This window comes from Mangifera indica, chromosome 4 (genome assembly GCF_011075055.1).
Source record: "Mangifera indica cultivar Alphonso chromosome 4, CATAS_Mindica_2.1, whole genome shotgun sequence".
Lineage (NCBI taxonomy): Eukaryota > Viridiplantae > Streptophyta > Magnoliopsida > Sapindales > Anacardiaceae > Mangifera > Mangifera indica.
In genome coordinates, this window is record NC_058140.1 from 14049761 (window position 1) to 14066267 (window position 16507).

Here is a 16507-nt window from a genome sequence, read left to right on the forward strand (position 1 = left end):
GAAACCTTAGGAGATGAGGGGAAATATAACTTTTAAAAATTTAATTAAGATAAAAATAATTAGTTTTTAATATTTATAGAAAAAAATATACAAATTTTTATATAAATAAATATTTATTACATAATTTATAAGTTTATACAAAAGAATATTTTTGTTATTTTATTTTTAAGAGATTAATCTTTTATAGATGAGATATTAAAATTTTAAAATAATATATATTAAAAAATATTTATATCATTTATTTTTCAAAAAATTAACTATTTATAAGTGAGTTTTTAAATTTTAAAACCAAACTTTGTGAATGCATCCACCCTAGGTTGGGAATTAGGCTTTTGGCCAAAAATTTAAAGAAAAAAAAAAAACTTCTTCTCCACGAACTAGCAAAATCTTCTAAGTTTAGCCACGTCTCATGCACACACTTTTCTAAATTTACCAATCTCTCAACGCCTTCAATAACCTGACGTGACGGATAACATTCTCCTACATCGACGCAATTTCACACCCGTCAACCAACCACAATCCTCCTCCTCTTCAAATTCTTCATTATATATAAACAACTCAGACCAAACGCAAAACACCATAAAATATCTCTTCTATGTCTCATTCAACTCATGGTATCTCAATGGCCTGCGCCAAAGAAGTTTGGGTTTTCGCTCTTTTGAGCATGTTGTTTACGTTGTCTTTGGCCATGGACATGTCCATCATCGACTACGATCGCAAGCATGGCCAGCCAATCAACAGGACAGAAACCGAGTTAAGGATGATATACGAGAGGTGGATGATGAAACATCGGAAGAACTACAATGCGTTGGGTGAGAGGGACAGACGTTTTGAGATCTTTAAGGATAATTTAAGGTTTGTTGATGAACATAACGCTGTTGACAAGACGTATAAAGTGGGGTTGAATAAGTTTGCGGATTTAAGTAATGAAGAATTCAAGGCGATGTATTTGGGTGCCAAGAAAGATGGCAGGGGTGAGAGGGAGGCCAAGAGTGAGAGGTACTTGCATAAGGTTGGAGATGAGATGCCTGAGTCTGTGGATTGGAGAGAAAAAGGTGCTGTCGCTCCTGTCAAGGATCAAGGCCCATGTGGTGAGTGATTTTGTTCATGGATGTGTTTTGTTTGCTGTTTTTGTTTCGGTGTTATATGCTGCAATGGGCATGCTTTAATAAAATTGTTGGGTGAAAATTTAAACTGCAGGCAGTTGCTGGGCCTTTTCGACGGTGGCTGCAGTAGAAGGAATCAACCAGATTGTAACAGGAGATTTAATCTCTTTGTCAGAGCAGGAGCTTGTGGATTGTGACCGATCATACAACCAGGGATGCAATGGAGGTCTCATGGACTACGCCTTTGAATTTATTATCGATAATGGTGGCATTGACACACAACAGGATTACCCTTACAAGGCTACCGAAACAATGTGTGATCCAAACAGAGTAGGTCTCAAATCAACCTTCAATCAAGGTAAAACTTGAAAGCCATTATATAATCCTAACTTTTTTTCATCTCTTCTCCTTGCAGAAAAATGCTCGTGTTGTTACTATTGATGGATACGAAAATGTTCCTAGAAATGATGAGAAATCCTTGCAGAAGGCTGTGGCACATCAACCTGTTAGCGTTGCCATTGAAGCTGGTGGCAGGGCTTTCCAACTCTACCAATCGGTAAAGCTTCTCAATTAGTCTACACCCATGAGAGGCAAGAGGGTGCTAAAGAAACAATCATTAATTTTTTTTATTTGATGTTTGTTTATACAGGGTGTATTCACTGGAAATTGCGGTACACAATTGGATCATGGTGTGGTTGCTGTTGGATATGGCACAGAAAATGATGTGGACTACTGGCTTGTGAGGAATTCATGGGGTTCAAACTGGGGAGAAAATGGTTACATCAAGATGGAGCGCAATGTTAACAGTCCAAGTGGCAAGTGTGGCATAGCAACGGAGGCTTCATATCCCATTAAGAAAGGCCAGAATCCCCCAAATCCAGGCCCCTCTCCTCCATCTCCTGCAACTCCCCCAAGCCGCACTCATGTTTGCGACGACTACTACTCATGCCCGGACGGAAGCACTTGCTGCTGCCTGTATCAATATGGCGACTTCTGCTTTGGCTGGGGATGCTGCCCTTATGAATCCGCAACCTGCTGCAACGACCACCTCAGCTGCTGCCCCGAGGACTACCCAGTGTGTGATATCAATGCTGGAACTTGCCTAATGGTAATAATTATTAATAAACTCCTTGTTTTCTCAATACATATCTGATCAAAGCATACATATATAATCATTATCCTTTGTTGTTGAATTATGCAGAGCGCCAACAGTCCCTTGGCAGTAAAAGCTTTGAAGCAAATTCCCGCTACAAGAATCAGAGCTCATCCACTGGCTGACAAGAAGAACAATAATAGTCATTAGAGTATCCTGGCAGTCAATGTGGGTCGGAAGGAAAACTAAAGAATGGTGTAAATTTTGTTTGATAATATGATTATTGTAGATAAGTTTCAATATACATTGTCAAATAGATAGATAGCAAGCAACTGTTGTCAAATAGGAAGAAAGGAATCATTTTCTTTTGGCTCAGTTGTGTATACATAATTTCAGTTATTAATTTAATGAACTCTCAGCATTTGATTTAAAGTTTTGAAGTTTTTTTCTGCTCTTTTTCGATTTTCAGTATGATAATTTATTGTTTTGGCATAAAATAAGTCATTCTCCCAGTATAAGAAGAACAATGTTACGTGAATATAATTTAGGTATATAAATAATACGTTATTATATGATTAGATATCATTTTATAATCAATTCAAAATTATCAAATCATATATCATATAATAATATATATTATTTATCTAATGGAAGCTTTTAATATCAATAAACATAATAATTATAGATGTTATCAATTGCTAAGTAATTTAAATTAGAAATTAAACAAATGTACCTAGTAATAATTTTTTGTTTTAACTTTCTTTTATTTTTTAAAGTAATTTCAAATAGTGATAAGCATTTCTTAAAAAAATTATTTAAGAATTAGAAAAGCATACTTCTCCCAAAATCATAACTAATTCTAATTTGTAACCACCATCTACAATTTCATATATTATTCCATTACTAATTGGTTTAAAATGATTAATATATAGAACTGTAAAAGGGTGGTTCAAATTGGATATAGATTAAGTTATATAAATAATAATTTTTAAAACTTACACTTGACCTCGTAAATGTAGATCAACTCGCGAATTATTTGTTAATATTAATTTTTTTTATTTATTATTTTAATGTATTTATTTCATAATTTTTAATTTATAAATAAATTTCTATAAATTTGAAGGATTTTAGTATTGAACACTAAATGAATATTTATAATCAAGTATGTAGTATTTATAATTATTAAATTTATTTTTAATATAATAAATTCTTTAATTTTAAGATGAATTTTAATTTATTTTATATTAAGAAAAAAAATATATAAAATTTGTGTTGAATATTTTATAAGTTTGATAATGAAAATGGGAGGAGAATATGAATAAGAAAAAAATAGTAAATATAAATCCAAAAATCTACGACTTATACCGACAAATCCGATTGATAGCCTGACCATTTTATTTGGTCTAGTGATATAGGTAGAAAATCATCTATAGAACCGCACGAAATCAACACCCTTGATCACATTAATCTGTGTATAGAATTTTTCGAGATCTGAGCTCGACAGAACCTTAACGTACCGTCGGATTATAAACACCATTTTTTTACGCACGTCAGACGGTTTCTGCAACATCAGCCGGTTTCTGCAACATCAGCGTACGCCTTACGTTGACCGCGTGAGCACATCAAAATTCCAAATTCTGATCTCTATCTCTTTGAAAATTCGAAACCCTAGCTTGGCCTTACTTCACTCCCGTGTGTGATCATCCTGTGCATCAATCTCTTTCCACTCTAAGCTTGGTAAGATGAGATCCTGCCCGTAGATCCGAATTTTTTAGTTCACCGAACTTCAATTGCTGCATTATTCGAAGTTCGAATCGTTTCGTCGTTTTTTATACTTATGTACTTTTCATTTCTGAATTTACAACATATCGTGTGCGTAGAATTTGCAATTTTGAGCCTGAAAATTATTGAGCATTTTTTGGAAATAGTCACAATTTTATTGGTTTCTGCTGTACATATTTTTCTTGGAAGTGTTGGTTGCTATATGTATTGTGTTATTAGTTTCATTACCACTAATAGTTTCTGGCAGCAGTAATTTCTTCAGAGTGCATTGAGTTGCAGTTGCCCATTTTGCTAGAAAGATTCTTTGCACCTAGCTTCAGCTATTTATTATTGTGGTTGCAGTTAATGCTTGTGGCTTAATTGGATGAGATTGTGAAAAGGTTTAACCTGGTTGGAATCATGCTTTTGAAGTTGGTTATTCTTTAACTTATAAGAAGTTCATTCAAAGATTTTTCAGGAATTCCCACTTTCAAAGTGAATGTTATTAAAACTTTGATTCATTTATTATTGTTTTCTTTGGTCGCTTTTTTTATATGTGAGATAAATTAAGAATGTTAACATATTTGTTTACTTTTGATTAGTGATTACTTGATATGAGAGTAGAAACATCTTCTATAATGAATGAGTCTGTAACTGTATTGTGCACAAAGCGTGTTTATCTTAGTCAAAAGCATGAGATTGTAAGAAATAAAAAGCACCGTGCAGCCTATAAAATCTCTTTCACTTGTCTTCTTTTTATTGCTTGCATTTATTTTTCTTTGCATTAACATTATAAACTAACTAGGTTGAAAAGAGGAACAGAGAAGCAAATTAGTGAATGGAATAATATGGCTATTGTTATGCACTATTTTTGAAATTTTCCTTCATAGCTTAGAAAATATTATGTTAATGGTTGCAGTGTATTGTGAGACATACATTGAAATATTATATACTGGGTTTTTGAACTTTGAGCATCAATCACTTTTGAGACCTCCAGGGCAGGGCGCTTGAATGGATTCTGGATCTGCTGATTCTTCAACTTCACTTCCTACTAAGGCTACCGTAGATGCTAGAATAGATAATTCTTCTGTTGATCCACCACCAAAACTCCCTGCTACTGGTATATCAACATGGGCCAAAAATTTGAAAATTCCTCAGCCATTTGCGGGTACACAAGAAGATTCACCAACTGCAAGCTCTGCAAAATCAAGTTTTGCACGTTTTACCAGCAGCTTTGGACTGCGCTTGTCTCCAAAATCTTCCCAGGCAGAAGATGTTTCTGAGGGAACTTCAACAACTGCCCAACCTGGTTTATTTGGAACAATTACAAAAGGTTTAGTTGACTCATCTAAGAGTGCAGTCAAGGCTGTACAGGTCAAAGCTAGACATGTTGTCTCTCAAAATAAACGAAGATATCAGGTGAGGTATCCTTCTGCAGTAATTTCTTTATTTCAATTTAATTTTTTGTTGTGTATGATTTACAGGCTCATAAATTGCAGTTCTTGTGCTTTCTATTGTTTTATTGCTTATTTGATGTAGATACTGATTACCAGCTTAGTTGTTTCAGTGGTACCCATGCTATCACATATTATTTTCTTGTTGGAAAAAACAGATTTAGTATATGTTTAGATCATTAGAGATTAATATTGTGATTTAGACCCTGTGTCATGTTTCTGCAAACAAAAATGGTTTTCTTAATGCCACTAATACAAATATGTAAAAGTACCTTGAGTATGAAAAATTAATTTATACTTATATCTATTGGGGGTTTCTTTCTTTTTTCTTTTTATGTTTTATTGAAATATATATTTTTTATTATGCATCTATTGCTACGTATATGTTCATTTTTAAAATAATCTTGTTCTTGCTGTTCGCAATCTGTGTTTTATTCAGGAAGGAGGATTTGATTTGGATATGACTTATATTACTGAGAATATAATTGCTATGGGGTTCCCTGCTGGTGATATGAGCTCAGGGTTTTTTGGATATGTTGAAGTAAGAAAGCTAACCTTCACTTTACAGTTAAGCATATTTCTTTAGCTATTGGTAATGTATTTAGATATGTGATGCAGGGATTCTATCGAAACCACATGGAAGAGGTCATTAAATTCTTTGAAACCTATCACAAGGTATAAATATGTGCTTTCATTTATTTGCATCTTCCCAAAAGAAAATTTAAGGTCTACTTGGTTTGGTACTTTGAATTGAGTAGTGTTCATGTTCATCTGTGAAGGCTGCAGCACGTCTTTTTTGTGATAATCGTAGATTATTCTGATGCTGCATCAATTCCAAATGTCAATGGGAAATGAAAAATCTGTTTCCCATTATTTGCCAGTCGGATTTGGTTCTTCACTGCACCAGTGTAATGTCATTATTTTTCATTTGATCAGGAGTTCAACTATTTTGAGAGCTACTCATCTTCATGCCTTTGAGATTCGGTCATCTGCTTTTTTCTTGACAAGAATCTTGATTTGGTGATATTTTTGTATGATTTTGATCAATTTTTAACACTATCTCTTTGTTATACATTTTGCAGTTTGTATTCTATACAGATTGATCCATTAAATTTAGCTGTATCCTGGCTATCTAGGTTTCTTATGTGAATCCATTTTTGGAATTTGGGTCTTTTGGTATCATGAGATTGGTCATGAAGCATTTCTTATCATTTAGATCCTTGTCAGGAATGTTTCTTCAGTTTGCTGTGCCTCCAACTTGAATGTTTTAGGAGTTGGAAATAGAGATTTTAAATTTTGCTTATATTGGTCTAATTTCATAAAATGTTGATTGTTGATGTGATACTGGATGATTTAGTTTTTGTATTTGTTCTAGAGCTGAGGTGAGTTTCTTTGTTTCTAAAGTTTTTGCTTTTAATTTTGTTTTAACAAGGAAAAATAACCTTTCAAAATTGAAGTTTGTAGATCTTGCAATGTCAGTCTTTTTGCTTGGAGCTGATAGTTCAGAAGCTTTAGCTTTGGCGTATCTGTGATACAATATTGGGAAGAGGCTTTAGTTTTTACTTATCTATGATGCAATAAAGATGTGCTGATAAGGGTTCTTCAAAGGGAAAAAGTTATGGGTGGGAATGTGACAAGGATATGCCAATAATTAAGTATACATGTGAAAATTGCTTATTGTGCTTCTTTACTCAATCACATGTAATATTCTGGTCCATCACCTCTGCATTGTTTCTTTGTGTGTTCAATTTGTTTGATCCTGACATGTATTTGAGATGTGTGTAACCATGTTGCAAAGCATATTTGTTGTATTTTCGCATTTTCTCACTTTGGTAGTTTGCCCTTTAATTGGTCAGACCATCTGTAATGATACTTTAGAGAGTTAAGCCATTTTGTCTGCTGATTAGCAGCTTTTATTTGAATATATTAAAAACACTTGTTTTAACATTATAACTCTGAATTATCATTTGTATGTTTTTCAGATATGAGATATTATTTATCACAATTTCTTTCTTACATATAAAATATTCAAAATTGGACATGATCCTTTAATATCATCATCAAACGTAAATTTCTGTGATAAGTAAGAAGGCATAATGCCATGCATGCCTTTTGGTTCTTTTATTGTTATGAGTCTGGCGTACTGGTGTATATGCATTTTCTCACTAAGTTTCAGGATATTAACCTTATGATTAATGTACTTTCTGTATGCAGGACAAATACAAAGTGTACAATCTTTGTTCTGAGAGGCTTTATGATGCATCATTGTTTGAAGGAAAGGTTGGTGAGCTCTATGCTCTTAATTTTTCTTTAAAAAAAAAAAAAAAAAAAAAAACAAGATGAGTTAGGTTTTTCATCATCAATAACAGATGTCTAAACTAAGTTTTTCCATCTTCAGTGACAGAGATCTAAACTAAGGTAGAGTAAGCTCAGATGTGGCCAGTTATGATTATTGTTAAGCTTTGGGAGACTATTTCACCTTGTATATTATTTGATCAATAGATCCTACAAGGAAAATTTATCTTGTCACTGAGATCTTGAGAAGACAGGAAATGATTCTTGACTTTGGTCATTGAAACTGCATGTTGGTGGCAGTGGCAAACTGTTCCAAAATGGTTGTTTGACAGACCATGATCATGATTTCAGGATATAGTTGAGGGGTAAAATGTAGTAAAACCAAGTTTGGGTATTTCTGGAGGACCATCTCCTTATGGTTTTCTTGGCTGAGTATGGTTTTAGTGCAATATTGGCCATTAACGTTAGCAACCTTTTCCAAACTGTTTCTTGGCTAATGTTGATTAAACTTCAATTTCAAGTTTCACTAGTTTCAATTCTTTTGTTGTATTGGGCAATATTTTATTTAGTTCATTTTAAGGGCTTTTTTTTGGTTTCTGGAAAACCTAAAGAAATAATGGCACTTTATAAAGAAACCAGGTATTCTTTATTTTATTTTGGAAATTGAGACCACTGAAGATTTATTAGACTGTTTATTTTTCGGTTACTATATCTGTGGGGAAGCTAATTCCTTGAATATTGCCTCAGGTAGCTAGTTTCCCATTTGATGACCACAATTGCCCCCCAATTCGGCTGATAATATCATTTTGCCATAGTGCATATTCATGGTTGAAGCAAGATATCGAGAATGTTGTTGTTGTGCACTGTAAGGCTGGAATGGCAAGGACAGGGTTAATGATTTCTAGCCTTTTACTGTATTTAAAGGTAAGATATCTATAGCAAGTTTTCTGAAAGATGCTTGCTTTGAGCCTGTGGAGGTTTTTGAAACTTTAGTATTCCTTTTCTGCTAAAATTAAACTGTGGGCTCTTTTTGTTTTGTCTTTCCACAGTTCTTCCCAACTGCTGAGGAATCCATAGACTACTACAACCAGAAAAGATGTGTGGATGGAAAAGGGCTTGTTCTGCCCAGTCAAATTGTGAGTCCATATTGCTATGTAATAATTTTTGAAGAGTTGCACACGATGCGCTTATCTTTTTATATTTATTCTGTCAGAGGTATGTCAAATATTTTGAACGTGTCCTAACATACTTCAACGGAGAGGACCCACCTGGGCGTAGGTATACTTCTGGTCATTAATTTCTCGTATAGGAAATTTGGTTTTTGCGTAGGTGTTGACTACTCATTGCATCATGTGTAGGTGCATGCTTAGGGGCTTTCGGCTCCACAGGTGCCCATACTGGATAAGACCCCACATAACTGTCTCTGACCATAATGGTGTGTTGTTGAATCCTTTCTGTTTCAAAATATATCCGGCTATGACTTGAGTGCCTTTCGTGATTTCCACAATTTCTCTTTTCCTTTAACATCTTTTGTCCCACAGGGTTTTCATGAGTTGATTTTCTCATTCTTACAAGTTATTGTTGCTACATTTGATTGTAACATGCATGTGTAAGCTTTTATCTGGTAGTTTTCTCTCAACACCCTGTCTCTAAATGACATTTCATCCCATAAAATTGAAGTAAAAAAATATCTACTCCCCCTAAAGTTGAAGCAAAGAAATATCTTCTAGCAAAAGTAAGATACTTGTGAAAAAAGTTTGTTAGCCTGTTTAGAATTTTATTGGCTATTACACATGAAGGATACCTGGATAGATTCATAATTAGTTGATATACTACTAGCTCATTTATCATGCAGAAAAGCAGAAAGCTTTGGGATTATTTTACTGTTTCTTTTTCTTGTCACTTGTTAACTTGCTTTCATTTTGTGGATTTTGGTTTTTTGTATTGCATCATATTAATTTTTGTGTGGTTTAAGACTGGAGTGCTAGTGCTGAAATGTCAACTGCCGTTTTCTTTTTTATTTGCAGTTCAGAACACATTTTCTCTTCTGTGTTCTGCATGGGTTTGAATATTTATTACAAACAATGTGGTTCTTGTAACTTTTTTTAATCTTATTTAATGATTTCATAAATCAGGTGTTCTCTTCTCCACAAAAAAACACCCAAGAATCAAGGATTTATCGGTAGGTTGGGTATATATTTTCCTGCAATTACTTAAATCCTTTTAAATTGTTTATGCCAATATGTTATTAATTGCCTTAAGCTTCTTTCTGATTGTCCTAAACCGTAAATGTACTTTCCCAGTCTGAAGATTTTTGGTTTAGTGCTCCAAAGAAAGGGATTATGGTTTTTGCCCTGCCTGGAGAGCCAGGTTTGACAGAGTTGGCTGGCGATTTCAAAATCCATTTTCATGACCGCCAAGGAGATTTTTATTGGTTTGCTATCTAGCCTCCCTAGGATTCAATAATTTCTTTCATTGTGGTTTATAAACCAAGAGTTAAAATTGGTTGCTCATGTCATCATCTGCTTTCTCAGCTGGTTAAACACAACAATGATCGAAAACAGAAAAATGCTTAACGCTGGTGACCTTGATGGATTTGACAAGGTAAATTTGGAGCATGTCATTAAATAGTATTTGTACTGATGACCTGCCTGGACAACACTTATAACCATATTCACCTCTTCATCTCTCTCTCTTTTTTTTGTTTGTTTGTGTTTTCATCAAGATGTAGCTTAACATATGTGGTGATGGATTGTGTGCAGAGGAAATTGCCTTCACCAGGATTCCAGGTCGAGGTTGTATTAGTAGATTATGATGGCCCTGTTCCAGCAAGCCATGGTTCTGAAACTGTTATCAAGAAATCGGATGAAAGCTCAGGTTGTGATCCTGCTTCTGGTAATCATGGTGTAGCTGCTGAAAAGGAAAATAAGGAAACAGGAAATCCTGATAATGATGATGTGTTTTCAGATGGTGAGGCTGAAGAAGGTGGTTCTTCCAAAGCCAAGAAAGCTCCAGCAACCGGAGGAATTGCATCAGCCACCTCTAGTTCTGAAACAAAAAGTAATTCCAATAGAGTGGATAATTTAGCGCATGCAACAGAGAAAGTTTCACTGGGAAATGTTGGTGCTCAACCAACACAACCTACCGGTGAGCCAAAAAAGGAAGCAGCCTCAATAGGGGGAGCTATCCCAGGTCATGAGGTTACAAACAGTCAAAGTGAATTCAAGGCAATGGCTGCCGATGCATCTGTATTTTCATTTGGAGACGAAGAGGACTATGAAAGTGAGTGACCCGGGTGGCTTTGATTTAGAAGATCTGTACATAGAGTGTCTTGCAAATTATATATAGGCGATGGGTTGATCTGCAATCTATTGGTTCATTTGTATCATCAGGCCCCTTTCTGTAAATCAAAAGTTGGCTGGGCACATATGATTGTTTCATTAAAATAAGGCTGGAATTTATGAGATTTGTTGTAATGGAAAACAAAAAACTGCAAAACATGTTCAAATTAATATGTTTCAATTTTCACAAGTCTGAATGAATCTAATTTTAATGATTTAAATATTTTAGATTTGTGTTTTATTTTTTTATAACTTGTATCGTTTTATTAGATAAAATAAAAAAGCCAAAAATAACATTAGTATTTTTTTTAAGCAATATTCTAAAAATATAAAATTTAAAGTTTCAAAAGAGTTCTTTTAAGAATCTTTACACAAAAATCTCTTAGGCAAAAGTTAATTTGTCAGCACACTAAAAGATACTTTGTCAAAAGCAATTTGTAATCAAGTGATTCTAATTTTGTTTAACTAAATTAAAGAAAAATAAAATAAAATCTCACAAATTTTTTTGTCAATTGTTCTATAATATTTTTTTCATTCCCATAATTAATAATTAATTTTAAATCAATATATATATATATATATATATATATATATATATATTTTAAGATATCCAGAACATAAAATAAAATAAATAATTCACTTCCAATATGCATTAATCTCATAACATCGACCTAACTTTCTGTGTATAATTAGCGAAGGCAGCTTGTGTTCAAGGCCAACCTCTCGAGCTCCTCACTGCTATGACTTCACTGTGGGATTAATATTTTATATTAATATTAAATTCTTCTCATTTTACTTGTTGAACTGTTACTCTCCATCTTTTTCTACAAATCAACGGTTATGTCATGCTTTAATTTGGAGTAGTCAAACTTGGATGATTAATTCTTTAATGTTTCCCCGTAAAGGAGTTTGCTTTGATGACCCTTTTTGAAACCCCCTATAAAAAATTATCCACTTTTTAAATTGCTTTACAAACAAAACCTCACTTAAGATTTTTTTTTTTTTTTTTTTTATAAATATTTCTACTCCTATCTTTCACTCTTAATCATATAAATACCATTACTTCCATAAACATTTAAAAAATCTTTTGATTTGAAATCATTATAGAGGATACTAAGATTTTTGGACTGATTTTTGCAATAATTTTGTATAGATAGATATATGAAATATCAAAAATACTTTAGTGTATAAACAAATAAAAAATATATATATTGTGTTATTTCAAATTGGATTGAAATTGACTTTTTAAAAAACCTAGCAAACAAACCCAAAAAATTTAATTAAAGGAAATCAGTCTACTCTAGTCATGAGTCCAATCTCTCAAGTCTCAAATAGAGAGTATAACTTGTTTTAGTAGATTTTTTTTTTTTAAATTTTATGAAGGTTACAATGATAATTTTTCATATAATATATTATGTAAAATATAAAAAAATCTAATGTAGTAAAATAAATATTATTATAGCCCACTCAAGAGACTAGACATAAATGATTCAAATGATTGATTTTAAATAACTTAATTGATAAAAGTTGGGAATCATCAAAATTTATGTTAAAATTCTTATTTACTAAGACAATTAGGCAAGAAAATTTGTGTTAATTTAAGTCTTAAAATTGGATTTATATAAATAATTATTTAATCGTATTTAAAAGGATTGAGCGGCAAATTTGTATAAACTAAAGTAAAAATACAAGGGAACCAGCTTTAATTTCTCTAGATACTGTAGTTTAAATGTACCTAAGACAAGTCATTTATTTTGGATTTTTGGGCCCAGAAACAACCAAATAAATGTGTGTTTTTTTTTTTTTTCTCTTCTTGATTTGATTGATGCTTTCAAATGGCCAAAAGTAAATAAGGTTGACTATTCCTCACCCAAGCTTTATGAAAAGATGATTTCTTTTTTTTTTTTTTTTTTTAGGTCCATCTGTAATTCATTTTTGTTATTACCATTAAATTTAATGATGGATTAAGTAAAAAAAAAATGAAAACGCACTTTAATGGTTGATTTGGAAGTTTTAACTTTTATCTAAGGCCAAACGACTATATCCCACCCAAGGTTTAGCGTTTTCTCAAATGTTCCCCTTTTAACTATGGAAACATCAAACACCCACCCATAACCGGTTAGATTTAACAGAACCCTAACGCCTAAAAATTTAATCTCATTTTCCCCCCTAAAAATTTAAAAACTAACATTTTTTCCCTAAGCTAAGTTTGAAAAGATTGCATTTTCCCCCCTAGGGTTTATTTCCAAACCCTTCCAATTTCCAAACCCTTCTCCGTCGCTTTTCCGGCTCCATCACCGGTCGTCTTCCCCTCCCAACGGTTTCTCTTCCACCGACGACCCCTCTCAACTCGACCTCAACGCATCCGATGCAGAGAGAAGCCGTCTGGGAAGAGAAATCATCTTCCCAGACGACGAAGGTCTTCATCGTCTGGGAAGACGATTGTCTTCCCAGATGAAGACGACTCGTCTTCCCAGAGGACGACGAGTCGTCTCGTCGTCTTGTCTTCGTCTGGGAAGACGTCGTCTTCCCAGACGACGACGACGACGACTTCCCTGACGAAGTTCTTCGTCTTCCACAGCTTCTCCGACTCCGATTGGAAGTCCAAATGGGAGGAAAGAGATCTCCGGAAGGTGAGGATGCTTCGGGAGCGAGAGACTGTCGGCAATGGAGCCGGAGACCGTCGGCAATGCTTCGGGAGGGTGAAACTGCGATTTTTTAAAACTTAGGCTGGGGGAAATTTTAGTTTTTAAAGTTTAGGGGGGCAAAATATATTCTATTTTAGTTTATTTTTAATATTCTAGAGAAAATGACGATTTTACCCTTATTACCGTTAGGGTTTTGTTAAATCTAACCGGTCATGAGTGGGTGTTTGGTGTTTCCATAGTTAAAGGGGGGACATTTGAGAAAACGCTAAACCTTGGGTGGGAAATAGTCGTTTGGCCTTTATCTAATTACTTATGTAACTTTTGTACAAAAAAAGGAAAAATCTAGTGCCTTCACCTTTCTCCCACACCCTCACCTCCGCAACGTTCTCACAACCATTTACTGTAAAATTGGAAAAACTATTTCATAAACAAAGAAACCAAGTTAAAAGCATCATATAATTTTTAAATTAATACCAGACTCAAGAAAAATTCTCTTAACTAAAATTTATCTTAAGAATGGTCGAAAGTTTGAATTGCCTGTAAAACCTAGTTTAAGTATACTAAATGAGTTTTAAGATTGGAGTGAGTTCTTAACCAAAAAAAATCTTTTTGTTCTTTTTTTCATCTAGAGTTGTATATGAATAAAAAGGATTGATCCTAATAGTCTGAGTTCTTTACCTTAACTTTGTTATTCTTTATTATAAATAAAATAGTATTATGGTAAAAAAATAAGATTGAGAAAACTCTCGAATGACACTTGAGATCTTTCTTAAATGAAGAAATTTATCACACATGTATTGACTACTATATAATTGTTGAGCTTCTTCCTTTAAATTCGTCAACATAGGATATGTCACTAGTTGCAAGAGTTTTTTTTTTTTTTTTCCTATTTAACTTAAAATGATCCATTTTTTAAACCCTATAAGAATTGAATTTGGGGGTGCCTTAACCTTTGGGCTATGTGTAACAAGCACCATTTATTGGGATGTTGAAAAGGGTAGGTTGGGTGAAGATATGTACAATAAAGAGCTGAGAGACTGTAGGTGCAAGAGAAATGGTGGCTTGTTAGGGTAAGGGGAGGCAATGCTATGGTGGTAATAGTTGTGATTGGGCTTGTTAAATAAAGTGGTTCATATTCGAAGAATTGTTTAACTTAAAGTTCTTAAAACGATGGAATAAGTATTTCACCATAAAATAACAAATATTTCATATAATGTATATAGTTTAAAACCGAAGTCTTTCAAACAGGGTTTCAAACATTATAAAAGATTAGAATGAGTCGTTCCACAAATTTTTGTTACTTGTATTAGGATCCTCTTAATCATTCCAATGAAGAATGACTTGTTCCAATGACTGCCCCAAGTGTAGCATTTGAGTTGTGTGAAATGGAATAAGAAAAGGAACAAGGCAATTACATGCAAAATGATCAAGATCAAAAAGCTAAACAGACGATTCTTCGATGGAATGCTCATTTCATTGTGCAAATTGGAGACTTCTATTTGAGGAATTATTGTACTTTTGGATTCCTCAAGATATCACTATATAAGAAAAATCTCCACATGCATAATGTATCAATCTAAACAAATTTCTTAGAAGTTTAACAAGAATGACAACTCTATGAATGTGGGCATATTATCGAACCATGTAAATTTGTGTATCTTGTGTTATCATTATTTTTGCCTTGATTTTTCTCTTTGGTAATGTGTTACAATTCAATATTATCTTGTAAAGATCAATTTAAAATAACAATTGGTGCACACGCGAAGTTCGAGTAAGAGGAATTTTAATTTATGATAGCTAAGAGTTTCATTCCTATTAACACATTACAAAAGAATGATAGGACGTGAAAGTTGTTGTCTTTTATACAATTTGAATATGTTTAGTAAATTAGTAACTATTTGAAGATTAGTTGTCTAGTGCTTTTCAATGTCATTTTTTAAGCCATTGTTAGAATTATGAGTGTGAGATGTGTTTGTGCTCTCTTTCTAGTGTCAAACAATTGATGCGATTTCTTGTCATCAATTGATATTCGTAATTCAAAACCTTACTAAGATACATAGGTAACGGTAGCAATATTTAATATCTAAGAAGATTCAAATAAATCTGCTACAAGTATATGAGAGGATGTCATAAGGAATATGAAAGAAACAAATGAGACAAATAATTTTTTATATAGTTTAGCCCGATGATGAAAATACCTACATACATGATGTTCTTACTAGTATAAGTAAAATACAAGAATGATATAAGATATTATTTTTAATATTGTCTTTTGTTTATAGTCTACTCTCTTTTCTCCCTCTTTATAAGGTTCTCTTCCTTTTATATAGGCCAAACGACTATTTCCCACCCAAGGTTTGATGTTTTCTCAAGTTTCCACATTTTAACTATGGAAACACCAAACACCCACCCATGACCGGTTATATTTAACAAAACTCTAACGGTGGTAAAGGTAAAATCGTCATTTTTACTATAATATTAAAAATAAACTAAAATATAATCTAATTTTGCCCCCCTAAACTTTAAAAACTAAATTTTTTCCCCAGCCTAAGTTTTAAAAAAAGGCAGTTTCACCCTAGGGTTTGATTTTGAAATCTCCAGTGACCGTTCCAACTCCATTGCCGACGACCTCTCCCTCCCGAAGCAGCCTCTCCTTCCGACGAATGCTTTCCTCCCATTTGGAGGCTCGATCGGCATCGGAGACGCCTTGGGAGACGAAGAACTTCGTCGGGGAAGACGAAGTTCTTCGTCTCCCAAGGCGTCTCCGATGTTGATCGAGCCTCCAAATGGGAGGAAAGCATTCGTCGGA

At 33.5% G+C, this 16507-nt stretch overlaps 2 protein-coding genes across 5 annotated transcripts; both read left to right on the top strand.

Moving 5' to 3' along the window:
• Positions 1-608: 608 nt before the first annotated feature.
• On the top strand, positions 609-2631 carry LOC123214865 (probable cysteine protease RD21B). Its single transcript, XM_044634871.1, has 5 exons — positions 609-1091; positions 1201-1436; positions 1522-1662; positions 1756-2214; positions 2308-2631. The coding sequence occupies exons 1-5, from the start codon at positions 623-625 to the stop codon at positions 2407-2409; spliced, it is 1407 nt and encodes a 468-aa protein (XP_044490806.1). The 5' UTR covers positions 609-622; the 3' UTR covers positions 2410-2631.
• A 935-nt stretch (positions 2632-3566) lies between these two features.
• LOC123214437 (phosphatidylinositol 3,4,5-trisphosphate 3-phosphatase and protein-tyrosine-phosphatase PTEN2A-like) lies at positions 3567-11273 on the top strand. 4 transcript variants are annotated; one of them, XM_044634197.1, is made up of 14 exons: positions 3567-3936; positions 4958-5379; positions 5854-5955; positions 6033-6089; positions 7629-7694; positions 8457-8633; positions 8759-8845; positions 8923-8987; positions 9068-9144; positions 9845-9891; positions 10013-10143; positions 10244-10313; positions 10472-10586; positions 10677-11273. In XM_044634197.1, exons 2-14 carry the CDS (start codon positions 4972-4974, stop codon positions 10997-10999), a joined length of 1725 nt encoding a protein of 574 aa, XP_044490132.1. In that variant the 5' UTR covers positions 3567-3936; positions 4958-4971; the 3' UTR covers positions 11000-11273. The 4 variants fall into 4 exon arrangements, with proteins under 4 accessions (XP_044490132.1, XP_044490130.1, XP_044490131.1 ...); XM_044634195.1 differs by having other exon boundaries at positions 4880-5379; positions 10472-11273; XM_044634196.1 differs by having other exon boundaries at positions 4963-5379; positions 10472-11273.
• The last annotated feature ends 5234 nt before the right edge of the window (positions 11274-16507 follow it).

Coding starts and splice junctions, on each gene's coding strand:
- LOC123214865 (XM_044634871.1), top strand. CDS start 623: ATGGCCTGCGCCAAAGAAGTTTGGGTTTTCGCTCTTTTGAGCATGTTG. Junction 1,663..1,755: donor CTTTCCAACTCTACCAATCG/GTAAAGCTTCTC, acceptor TTGTTTATACAG/GGTGTATTCACTGGAAATTG. Junction 2,215..2,307: donor ATGCTGGAACTTGCCTAATG/GTAATAATTATT, acceptor TGAATTATGCAG/AGCGCCAACAGTCCCTTGGC.
- LOC123214437 (XM_044634195.1), top strand. CDS start 4,972: ATGGATTCTGGATCTGCTGATTCTTCAACTTCACTTCCTACTAAGGCT. Junction 8,988..9,067: donor GAGGACCCACCTGGGCGTAG/GTATACTTCTGG, acceptor CATCATGTGTAG/GTGCATGCTTAGGGGCTTTC. Junction 9,145..9,844: donor AACTGTCTCTGACCATAATG/GTGTGTTGTTGA, acceptor TTCATAAATCAG/GTGTTCTCTTCTCCACAAAA.